This window comes from Ostrea edulis, chromosome 1 (assembly GCF_947568905.1).
Source record: "Ostrea edulis chromosome 1, xbOstEdul1.1, whole genome shotgun sequence".
Classification (NCBI taxonomy): Eukaryota; Metazoa; Mollusca; class Bivalvia; order Ostreida; family Ostreidae; genus Ostrea; species Ostrea edulis.
The window spans coordinates 67,640,197-67,653,486 of NC_079164.1; the positions used below are offsets into that span (position 1 = coordinate 67,640,197).

The 13,290-nt window shown below is 33.6% G+C and overlaps 1 protein-coding gene across 15 annotated transcripts in view; it reads right to left on the reverse strand.

Moving 5' to 3' along the window:
• The window catches only part of LOC125646246 (rabphilin-3A-like), a 51,668-nt gene that overhangs the window by 15,747 nt on the left and 22,631 nt on the right, over window positions 1-13,290 (reverse strand). For 9 of the 15 annotated variants that reach the window (XM_048872460.2, XM_048872493.2, XM_048872479.2 and 6 more), the window contains 5 exons: window positions 8,630-8,759; window positions 7,084-7,170; window positions 5,928-6,111; window positions 3,791-3,892; window positions 1,335-1,511 (listed from right to left, as the gene is read on the reverse strand). In XM_048872460.2, coding sequence (XP_048728417.1) covers window positions 1,335-1,511; window positions 3,791-3,892; window positions 5,928-6,111; window positions 7,084-7,170; window positions 8,630-8,759 — 680 coding nt within the window. The remainder of the gene's footprint in view (window positions 1-1,334; window positions 1,512-3,790; window positions 3,893-5,927; window positions 6,112-7,083; window positions 7,171-8,629; window positions 8,760-13,290) is intronic. The other 6 variants (XM_056157638.1, XM_056157635.1, XM_048872521.2 and 3 more) reach the window with 1 other exon arrangement.

A 13,290-nucleotide genomic window follows, 5' to 3' on the forward strand; every position in this document is an offset into this window, starting at 1 on the left:
TGTCATGAAAATTGTGCCATATTGCAAGTTTAATGTAAATCTTATATCTAATGCAAACCACACTCTTTTTACCGGTAAGTGAAAAGCATTAATGACCAAGCTTGGTCTTGAAAACCAGAAGAAATTCTGAAGGGTCTTTATTTTCTATTTTTATCTTCTTCTTTATCTTAAACTTGAATGAAAATTGAATGTATAGACTTTTCTACTTCAGCTAACTTCAAACATATTTACAATGCAAGCTGAACACTTTTCTATAATTGTTTGAAATTTTTGTTTTGTATAAATGATTCCATACAACAGATCTGCCATCACAAATTAAGGTGATCATCCCTACAAACACTTATTTTGCACATTATTTGTCATGTTGTTCTGCACTTCACGTACAAAACAAGGACTCCCTAAAGCAGGGCTTTCCCTCAAAACATGGCATTATGTAAGAACAAAGAATTTCCAATTCTAGTGACCTTAACCTTTCATGGTTCAAATTGAAAAGCAGTAGAATCCAAAAGTTCAAAACTTTAGATAGCATTCTTACAAGTGCATTTGAAATCAAGTATAAGACACATAACAGAGTTTACTTGGAAATATGACTTTTCCTTTCAGAATCCTTGATCTCTTACAATTAACAATGAAAACTACATAACTGTGACAAAAGTATATGCTATGGCAGAAACATATCTTAAATCTTGACAACAAAAAAGTAGGAAACTTCCCTTTAAAGACTATGACCTTTCACTTACAACCTTGAAAAACAATAGAAACCAATGTCTTTACAATATATCACTCCTGCAAGTTTGATAAAAATTGGGCAACAGATGAGGTGAATATCTAGTACAAACACACAAACGAATAGGCAAGTTACTTCATCCCTCTGAAACTTGGTTAAATAATAAAAAAAAATTTTGTTTTTTTTTCGCTGCATATAGATTTCTTGAATTTTGAGGAGGAAACATTTTAAAAAACCATTTTAATGTAAGAATTATCTACACATGGAAAAAAAGGGTAGAATCTTTGACAGGAATACACACCAATATCTTTGTAAGCCTACTAAAGTATATCCAAAGTGTTCAACTTTTAAACTACATGTACCTCCAGGACCCAAGACCTGACACAAATACATGTACATAAAATTGAGGAGAACTTTGTAGTTTGAAAAATGCATCTAGTATGTGAAATCACTAAAAAGCAGAGCTTCAGATAGCTTATACAAAGATACTAAAATTCAGAATCACTGGGTCTTTAGTATTTTAAAAGCTAGGAAAAATCTGCTGTTTAATCTTACATTTCGGAAATTCTTTGAAACAAAAGTTGGTTAATGTTGTATTCAATCTTACCCCCAATGCTTTCATTGTCTGTATCGTCATGGGGATCATCACCACGACTACTCTCAGTGGCACTAAGATGTCCACCATAATAGTTGCTACTAGTGATGCTTGGTCGTTGATCTTTGTTGGCATGGTTACCATAATACTGACCACTAGTGGAACTTGTTACGCTAATATTGTCACTCTCTGAGAATCAATAAAAATAAAAACCTATTCATTTTACCTACTTATAAACACTTACTCATGATAACATACACAGATATAAACAAATGTTGACAGCTCTAATCTATCATACAATACATATCTTAATATATAGTTTAAAAGTTTGTTAGCCTCAAATGTTCATTACTTTGTTAATTTCAAGATGCATTTTCTAGATATTTCTTATATAAAAACTTGAAAATTATCAGCTTAATTACTTAAAAATTCACAGAGCCACTTAGGCCCTTGTGAACCATGTCCTTTGCTACTATGTATTGTGTATTCGGGCAACTTGGAGAATCTCAAGTGATCAGGCACTGCAGTAAGATTTCCTTACACTCAACACTTTAAAATCATCAAAGAATGTAGCTGCAAAACTAGCTCTCCAGGAAAAACTAGGAAATAGCAGAGAGCAACAGATCCACCCCTTATAAAAACCTTCAATTTACAGCACAAATTTTCTGTGCACAATTAAGGTCTTATATCACTGTATTCTTGCATCGCCATCTCAAAATTTTAATATAAACAAGATGTGTTTGAAACATTGATGTCCCCAGATTACAACAGTTTAGTAAATATTTTTCAATGTGAATCAAAGGTCAATTTTAAAGTCACAAGGTCAACAAATTTGGTTGTCTTGCCACAAGGAATGCACATGCCAAATATGAAAGCTGTATCTCTTATGTTGTAAAAGATATGACCAATTTCCAAAACGTAGGTCCATGGTTAATGTTAAGGTCACAAGGTCAACAAATCTGGTATCGTTGGAAAGGTCTTCTCTTAAAAACACACATGCTTAATATAAAAACAGTACCTCTTGTGATTTGAAAGATATGGCTTATATTCAAATTTTCTAAAAGTAGGTCAAAGGTCAATGTTGAGATCACCGGATCAAAGATTTTGGTGTCAGTGGGAAGGTCTTGCCACAATAGATACACATGTATACCAAATATGAAAGTCTACCTCTTCTGGTGTAAAAGATATAACCAAGGTTAAAGCTTTCTGCCACAGACAGACAGACAGAAGAATGGGCCAAAAACTAGATGCCCCTGAATCTTTGATTCCAGAGTCATAATAAAAAGTTCCTAGAATATTTTTTTCTACTAGACTTGCATCAGATCATACCTTCAAACATTCATCAAAGTCCCATGTGAACTGAAAACTTAAAAACAAATTTGTGTATTGATGTAGCAATGTTAGGTTGTCTGTCAATTTGAAACCTGTTGATTATTGTATCTATTCATAATTCCAATACGTAACAAATGTATTTGGTCTTCTTCTTTTTTTTTATCACAAACACAAATAATCTATATAAAATTTAAAAAGATTAGAATTCCTCCAAGTATAACACTCTTGAGTGTTAAAAAGTATACCTGATATTGTATGAAACCCTAGTCTGGTTCTTGCCCACACAACTTTATTTTTGCACTTTGATAATGAAGTGCAAAAACAGAGAGTCAGGGATGGGAATCAAACAAATAATATTTTTAGTCAAACTAAAATGATTTCATTCAAAATATTTAACTAAAAATATTTGTGGAGATGATTTATAACATAAACAAGGCTTTTTCTAAATACAGATTGATAGAGTTGAAAGATGTAAACTTTAATTACTCACATTGACTGGCAATCTGACATGGCTATGCCAACAAACAAAATTATTTGAAGCTGTGAGTAATCGGTTTGCATAGGGTTTGATGAATGTTTGAAGGTATGTTTTGATACAAATCTAGTGTGTGAATATCTTCGAATTTTTTAACATAAGAATTTTGAGATGACAATGCAAGAAAACAACAATAGAGGACCTCATGCACAGAAATCGAAGGTTTTATAAGGGGTGGATCTGTAGCTCTCTGGTTTTTATAAGGGGTGGATCTGTAACTCTCTGGTTTTTATAAGGGGTGGATCTTTAGCTCTCTGATTTTATAAGGGGTGGATCTGTAGCTCTCTGGTTTTTATAAGGGGTGGATCTGTAACTCTCTGGTTTTTATAAGGGGTGGATCTTTAGCTCTCTGATTTTATAAGGGGTGGATCTGTAGCTCTCTGGTTTTTATAAGGGGTGGATCAGTAGCTCTCTCATCTATCCCAATTTCTTTTTTCCAGAAAGCTACAGTTCTGCAGCTACAAAGAATGCATCAAGACACGTTTTTGTTTTGAGGTTATGGCAACACTCAGAAATTGAAAGAACTTTAAACATTATGGTCAGTTGACCTTATTTTTTATGTTTAATATTCCCACCACCAATACTGAGATTCTCCCCTCACCTCCCGAGTCACCTGAGCGTTTGACTGTCTTTCTCTTCCCAATGCTAACTTCATCATCAGAGCTACTGGATGATTCCTGGTCACTGCTCTCTCCATAACTTGCTAAAATAAATTTGTCTTCACTATCAAAATTAATGCATGTATATTATCTTAATTCAGCACTTGAAAATTTCACTAGTACAGTGAAACTTTTCTGATGTGGACATGCTATTTTATCAGAGAGAAAAAATCTTGGATTAGATTAGACAGTTTCTGAAATACTGAGTAGTTTTTAACGATAGAGTTCAAAGTTTGGTGACAAAATATGTGGAAAGTTTACACATCACTTTGGATTATACATCATCCGGATTAGACAAGTTTTACTGTACATCAAATACTGTTTGTGTACCAAATTACTTTATCTCAAACTTGTGGTGTGTATTATTGGATAAATCATGCCTTTATCCGATAAAGATAGTTTTGGTTGTTTAGCCAAATAAAAACAGGACGTAACTTTGTGTTCAGCCAAATCTGTGATGTATGCAGAGTGAAAAATTATAAAGTAATCAGTCTACGATAAATGGAAGATCTATATCAGTGTGATTTCAGACTTGCTGTATCATTGAAATCAGTGTAATTGCTCAGCAAAGCCTAATGAATATACAAACCAACATATGATATTTAATTATTGCAAATGAATAACCTTTTAATGATCATTTCAAAGTTACCAAGATCACATGGTCAAATGTTAAATGGTAGATCTTGCTAATGAGAATCAACCAATGAAATCTTAAAGCTCTGCTGCAAGAGACTGGGCAATTATTGTCAAAAAAGACTTTTTTTTTTAAGAAGTTCAAAGGTCCATGTCAATGTCACAAGTAGAAATATGCTCAGAAACATCTTGTCACATGAAATTCATATTTGATATAGTAAGGTCTCACCTCTTATAGTTTAAATGCTATACTAAATGAAAATCTTTCTGAAAATTATGTAAATTATACTCCATTTTACAGTAAAATTGAGGGCCATGCCCATTACTGTGGGGTGACGATTTGAAGAATCTAGATGTACATCACATTGTGTAACTTATAAGCAAGTTTGATAAAAATTTGACAGTGGTTTTGTTTAAGGAGGTATGCTACACCAGAGAAATTTGACGTAGATGAAAAGTGGAGGATATGTACAACAATATTTTGAAGTTGAAAATTTTCAAATTTACTTTATTTTGTCAAAAAATACAGTTTTAGTAGAAGGTAATCTGAAAAAAATTTAAAACCCCTGCTGGACTCAAACCTGCGACCTACAGGTCAGCAGTCGGTATTCTAACCTACTGAGCTACTCGGCTAGGTATTTAAATGGAAAAGGAAAAGTCAAATATTGCCGATATTGATTTTTTTCATCCATGTTTTTAAAGGAAGTCAGCCATTATGACGATGTAGAGTACTACCATAAATAACAACTAATACTTTCTTTGCATGTTTTTGCCAAATTGTCTCCCTTTACTCGAGACTAAGTCTGTCGGGATGGGACGTAAAATGGTGCCATGTGCCAGATATTAAAGCTCTCTAGCATGCAAAAAACCATTGTTATGGTGTTCAATAAGAGTATTAAAGCTTATAGTGAGCTGTCACAACAACCAAAAACTTTGAGAACTGTACACTGATTAAACTTCAAAGCCAATATATGGGTGAAATATCGCCGCTTTAGCTTAAAACCCTATATAAACACACAATCACCTTCATTTTAGCATATCTCAGAGACCTTTGCTACAGGATACTTGAGTCAAATTGAAGGGAATTGCCCTAAGGATTTGCATGACATAGCCAAAATCTTAAAATGTTCAAATACACATGGCAGCTACATGTATTTGATGAGCTATATGATCTGTTTACAGATTGTTCCGTTCAGACAAGCTAAAAATACAACTCATCTTGTGTCAATTAACATTTTTGATGATACAATTTTTGTATGAAATAGAATATTTGAAAACCAATTCTGACTGGGTGGGCTTTTTTTTTCCATTACAAAAAAAATCCAAAATATATATATGATAATAATACACGAGAAATTTTACAACTCGACTTTTGACATATATCACTAGTAAAGCCACTGTAGCCATTAACTTTGATGTGGAGAAGTGTAAACTAATTATTCTCACCATGACTTGCCCTTCCTCTGTGCCATGTGGTGTGACTTCTAATTGACCCTGGCCGAGACCTCATTGAGCCTGGCACCTCCCGGTGACCTCTGTGACCTCCAACCTTTGAACTCTCTGACTTTTTCTCTGGTAATACATACTTTGGAATTCCTTTGAAAAACCAGGCTCCTGATCGTTTCCAAACCTACGGATAAAAGAAAGAAACATTTCTATGTTTGAAAATTTTTAAATCTACCTAAAAATTGCATCATCAAAAAAGTAAAAACAAAGACAGAAATGAAAAAGAAACAAGAGGCCCATGGGTATTAACAGTAACATTACATTTTCCGGTTTTGAAACTGCCTAAACTCATAACTAAACGTTTTGTAAAATATAAACTTTAGATCTGGGGATTGTTATCATAGAATAATAATCTGCACACAAAAACAAATTCTAAAGACATTCAATCACTACGACCATTTTGGTCCCACCATCATATCAAAACCCCTACCCCTGGGATCAAATATTTACAATTTTGGTAAAGGGCTACCTGCTCCTTCTAAATATTCATTTAATTTCAATTTAATATCAATAGCATTTAAGATGTTATTTAAATGTTTTACACATAAACACTATATGCCAAGTTTGAACTTCTATCCCGAGGATTGTGAAATTTACAATTTTGGTAGAGGTCTTCCTGCTCGACATGACTATGCATTTAGTCTTTCTTACATATGTGAGGTTGTACAGAAAATGATTTTTGACGACTGGTCAATTTCTGGCATTTTTTGTTCTGTCCCTATAAGGCCCGGTGGGGAAAGCAGGAGTCCTGAAATTTACAATTTATTTCCCCCTTGTCCTAAAGATGCAGCATACCAAATTTGAAAAGGATTGGAAAGGGTAGATTTCAAGAAGTAAAAAATATGTTTTACTGTTCATGCGCAACAGATGACACAAACTGACAGACAAACCCCAATAGCAAAAGGTCACCTGAGTGTCTCAGGTGGCCTAAACAAAATATGGCAGCAGCACATATTTTCAGGCTCTTATTTAAATTTTGACCTAAAAACAATTATGAAGTCTAGACATGTTCCTGAACTCTTGGGAATACATGCAAAATTACTGATTTTTAAAACAATACATTCTACAAAGATTTCAAAAGACTAAGAATCCTGACCTCTCGGTATTCGCTGCAGATCTTACACAACCATAACTGTTGTTTATTGCTGTTGAAGGTATCGATGCCACATTTGGTGCAAACTGCCTGAAATACAAATCAGTTGTTTCATTTTAGCTTAATTTTCTTGAATACTCAGACATTTAGTTGATTAACAAAACATCTGAGCACTGGGTATAAACAACCAGTGCATATTTTCCAATAAATGACTGATTAAATTTCTTTGCTCAAACAAAAGTGTTGGCAAAATTAAAATTACAATGTTTTTTCGCAAATAAACCAGTGAACAGAAACCTCCATGGCAATAATAAAAGAGGGTAAATATTTCTATAGCAGGAAAATCTACAGTAATTAATTCTGGAGGGTACGTGCTTTTACCAAGTTACACCAAATCTAGGGCTTGATCTAGATTTATAGAGCTAAATCTTGAAAACTGCATACCCCTTATAAACGCTTTAAAACATGCAGAGGACTAGAATTTGTACAAATCTACCTAATTTAAAAAAAAAATTCAAATATGCTGTGCTACCGTTGATTTTGATATTTTTTCTACCATCTTGTTAATTACGAATTTTTTGATGTAATGAGTATTCAAGTTGAACTTCTAACAAGGTACCTTAAATTGGTTTAATACACAACCCTAGATTCAGGGATTATGATCCGACATAAAATGCATGAGGATGACTCATTATCATATCCATTTAACAAACCACAGTCTTATTGTATTTGTAAAGAAAATTTTCTTGTAAACATATTCCTATACATGTACATTGAGTTGGATCCCCATTTGGGCCCCACTCTGACCACGGGGGATTCATGAAAAGGTTGAACAAATTCAAATTTTCACAGCATTCAGGAAATCTCTTGCCAGTTTTGTAATTTCTCAACCAGTGGTATTTGAACAAACTTGAATTCACCATGCCAAATTTTTTTTCAAAACATATATAATGAACTTATTGAATATCACGAATTACGATTATAAAGAATCAAAATTGTTCATCACCAGCTCCTTGTTATCGGCGTATTTTACTGCAATACCTGTAATTATAGTGTGTGTCAGACAACTTGTAGAGTAATCCCCAAGTGTTAATAAATTAATTTGCATGTGACACAAATGTCCATGTAGCTTAAACTGTTTCAGTGGAGGTAAAAAAAAAATGAACAGATGAGCAAACAAATGGATGACTAGAATATTACATATATTTTTGGGGGGTACAATGTAAGACTGTGAGGTTTTTGTCTTTGGCATTGATGAAAAATTTGGATTACCTCACTAAACTAACTTTCACTGAATACTTTTTCCGCATGGTGATAGATTTGGTTTATTTTAGCGGTTGAAAAGCTTTCTGCCAAAATTTCACTTGACAAATATTCACCCAGTTATGACTTAAGTATGTGCAAGAGAGAAAACTCTTCTTTGTCTGCCAAAATTTATTCCGTTACAATTATTAGCATACCTTTGAGTCAGCAAATCGCCAAATTTTAGACCAGCGCAAAAAAACGCTATACGGTAGGTACCCAAGATCCCATTGATCAATGGACTTACATTTTTGCAGTCATCACAGTGAGTGGGGCTAGCCCCCAGTAGACCAAACTCGTCCCCACACAGGATACACTGAGTTGTTCCATTTCCCATGGCGTTCTTCTTCATGTTGTCCAGTTTCTCCACCAAACGACTGAAAAGCAAAATGTCGTCTTCGTTAAATTTGTCATCATACACAATTCTATGAAGAGGAAGTATCATGAAAGTGCCACTCAAGGTAAATGTACCACAATGAACATCATAAAAATGTACGTCAAGCAATTAATGGATATTGATAATGTTTTCATTGGAGAACTTATACATAGAAATATTGACATAGCTACAGTGACATCACTAAACATATTAGATCCTTGAAAATTTATAAATGTTTCAAAATATAACTTTATACAGCTAATTTTACTGGTATAATCACTTCATATTTCATACAATTCCCAGTCTATATTTTGAAAAATGTTCTAAAATCAAGTATTTTTTGGACCAGTACTTTAAAACTGAGACTAGACTGTCAATGAATAAAACATAGTGTGTATACATAATATAAGATTATGAAATTTATAATGGTGAATTTTGACACTCATTCAATGGGCATAAATATGCACTCACAAGTTAGCTTGCCTATATTTCAGCCAATGTGTGCCAATATTGGCCCACAATAAAATTCTCTAAAATCTCAGCTAAGGACATTTTATATAATTAACAAATCATTAGCTGCATGATAAGACACACTACGAAACTTTAAAGTTGCAAATGTGGGGAAGTATTTGGTGGATCCTCTTGTTACGCTGGATATATCTATACAAGACAACCTTCCTCTCTCAGCACTATTTAATTAATATAAGCTGTGCAAGTCTTCTCAAAGACCATTTATCAGATATCTAATCATGCTAAAGGCTGGTAATTATCATACCACTGGTACATGAATGGTTTGAAAAACAACAGCTATCTGAATACATATATTTAACCAAACTTGCTGGGTGGTGGGTCACAAATCCATATCATATCTCAATAGCTCTCCAGGGAAATTCATCCCATAAAACCAAAAAGTCATGGCCACTGATTTTCAAAGCAGGATTGACATCACAATTCCGTGAATAGCTTACTACAAAGAACTCTCTTTTTTTCAATTAAGAGTTACATATCAAAATTGACTTTCACACCCCTAATCAATTATGACGAAATGAAGTATTGATCAATAATGAATGTAAAACCAACAATTGCAGTAAGGGAGAGAAATTATTAATCCATTAAAATTACACATGATACCCCTTTAAGTGATGTCAATTCCTTTGCATTTTTCTCATTGCCATACTTAATCATTCTGGTTTCCTACAAAGCTAGCTGTCATGAGTTTTGTACATTTCTGGAATCATTGCAGCAGTTTACTATGATGTAACCAAGTCACTCCAGTCTCTACATATCCTCCCAAAATATCAGAAAGTCTTCATTAAAATCCATTATAGCCCCGAGTTCCCATTCCCGAGAACAGAAATATCAAATGCGACAGAAATTCAATGCAAATTGATTTAGCCTGTATACATATCAGTAATGGTTTACAAAAAAATGCTCAAGTCAAAGGAAGCAGTTGTTTTTTGATCAATTAAGTAATCCAAAAATGAATTCTTGCATCTGATAAATGCAGCTTTACAATATAATGGATAATAAAATGAAAATATACAATACATTATCCAATTGTCTATTAGTAAAGTAATTTACAGTGGAGCCTCGTTAATCCAGACACTTTGGTTCCCAGCAAAATCGTCCGGATAAATGAAGCGTCCAGATAATTGAATCGCATATTTTCTATCTTTACATAAGTAACCAATTGCTTACTTTATTGATGCATAGTAAATTAAACACATTCTATCATTGGATTTGACCATTTGCGATAGTAAATAAATTATGATGTTAACATTTACATGTATTTCAAAGCACTAAAATTTAATGTACGTGCTCAGTGTATTTGCCTGTGCTTACATTGTACATACATATGATCCCTACAAATAAATATACAAAACTGTGTTACAGTACCGTATGCACTAAAACAAATAACGAAGCATTTTATGTAACTATAAGTAAATAAATCATTAGTAACTAACATAATCATTTACACTTCAAACATTTCATCACACTTTTACTTTTTAAAGAGGCCGGTAATTTCCATCTGTCACGATTCATGGGTTCGGCGGTCTGTTAAAACAATCTTCATCGTCCAAAGTTGATATAAGAATTTCGTGATTATCATGTCAGTTGACAACATTCTTTAACCGAAATTCAATCTGCCAGAGTTTATATTTCTTATTCTATAATTATCCAAGACAATATCGGGAGAACAAAATCATTTAAGCTCGTAATATCAAGACCTACTACTGCTTTGATCTAGTCACGCTCACCTATTATTTTCATGATGCGATAATAACGGAACAAAACTCGGGTGAAACTAACATTACAGGTACATACAGAATTTAATTGTCATTTTCCTTAAAATGGTAATTTTCTCACTTCTACCCAGAGTTTAAAAATTTGAAAGCAATAAAGCTCTACAACATCGTAACAAGAATCAATCGTACACAGGTACATTCTACATGCGTGACATTCTAAACGTTAAAACCTTATACTACATATACATGTGCATGAATATACATGTATATTTCACGCCAATCAACAGTATAAAATCCAGAATCTAAAAGTATAATTTACACTCTTTAGATTTGAATAAGCCGATATCAATTTACGAATCAGTACAACTGATATGTGTAGCAGTTAAAAAAAATTATCATTACGGCATGATGTTTAATTTATTAATACTATTAGGGTATTGATCAAGACTATAAAATAATATGCTACAGATTTATTTACAAAATTCAACACTACACGCAATAAAGATCTTATGTGCGAAAATTGGCAATACAATGTCTCGATCGGCACGTGCTATGTAACGGATTTATCATCACACACCACCTAATTGGAAGGATGTGTTGACAGGGTACAAGTAATCGCTTCAATTAGACAGTTTGGCTTGTTTTCTTTATAATTTACGCCTTGCTAAAATTGTCCGACACAGACCTTCCCGAAACAAAATTACCGTCCGGATTAACGATACAATTTTCAATGCATTATAACGTTTTGTAGTAAAAAGTGACCGTCCGGATCCGGAACGCGAATTTCCGGATTAATGATGCAAAATAATGTATAAAAATTCCGTTCCCTAGAAAAATCGTCCGGAAGGTGAAGCGTCCGGATTACTGAGGCTCCACTGTACATATTTATTTTTTTTTGCTTGTCCCTTTTAATTTCTCTTAGCATGTGACAGTTGTAACTATATTGACCAGTCATTAGTTTTGACTGTATTATGGCACTGCACATGAAATTTGCTGTATCGAAATAAATTGTGGTTCTTTAAATTGAGAGAGTTAGCAGGTAAATTAATTGGATAATAAAAGTTATTTCATTTATATCTCTGAGAAACAGTCAAAACTATTGTTCCTCTGTGGTGTGGGGAAGACCTCATTGACATATGTCTTGAACTACTGCCCTCAGCCATTGGTCTTCCACACTTCCTCAGGGCAATAGTTCTGGCTGTTTCCCTGAGATACATGAAAGAACTGTATAACATTCACACTAAGGATGATGGATATCAACCTGGGACCCCAATATTAACCTGGAGACCCCAATATTAACCTGGCACCCCAATATTAATCTGGGACCCCAATATTAACTTGAGGGTTGCTTTTGGTCGAGGGTTGACATGGAGTGTTATAATAGGGTTATTGAACTTATATTGGTGAATATTGGCACGAGTTGGCTGTCAAAATGCACGAGCTTGCGAGTGCATTTTGACAGTCAACGAGTGCCAATATTCACCTTATAAGTTCCATAACCCTTTTATCATATAGCTAAAGTATTTAGTTGTTAAATTATATCCCTTTTCACTCAAACTACTCCAAAACAGACGAGAATTCATCAATATTGGCATCTAAGGTGAAGGTGTGTATTCTTAACTGTTCCATATTTAACCCGTCATTAATGCATGAAGCAAACCGATTTTGTAAATGGGGACATCATAATTTATGTACAGTAAAACATTTTGCTAAAGTAAATATCAAATACCGGCTCTGTCAGATTCGGAGAACTGTCGTCTGCCATTTTGGCTTGTTTACATCGTTACAGTAACGTCAATATTGAACGCTCATACTCGGAATGTTTCGAGTGCATACAATTTACGCAATGCAAAGTTAGCGTTCAATAAATTCTCAGGATATTGAACGCTAACATTCTCTAGATTTTACGCAGATTCTATAATAGACTATTTATTAGCTATATAATAATGTAGATTCCTAAACATACGCGAGGAGTTTATTATTGCGTAATTTTGTGAGAGGCATCACTCGTGAAATAAAATTACTCACTTTTAATTTTCTGTTGCTAAAATTCATGTAAGAACTCTTGATTTAATGGATGACACGCGAATTCATGTTCACACGATTTGACGTATCCGAGTGATATCGCCATATTAAGTACTCGACGTGTAAAATAAGGAATCTACAACAAATGTTTTATTGTTACTAAATAGAAACTCAAAAAATAAGACAAACAAAAACAAAAATCATTAACTGAGAATATGTCAATATATTTCATGTTGGGAAATTAAAGTTTGAAACAGGAAA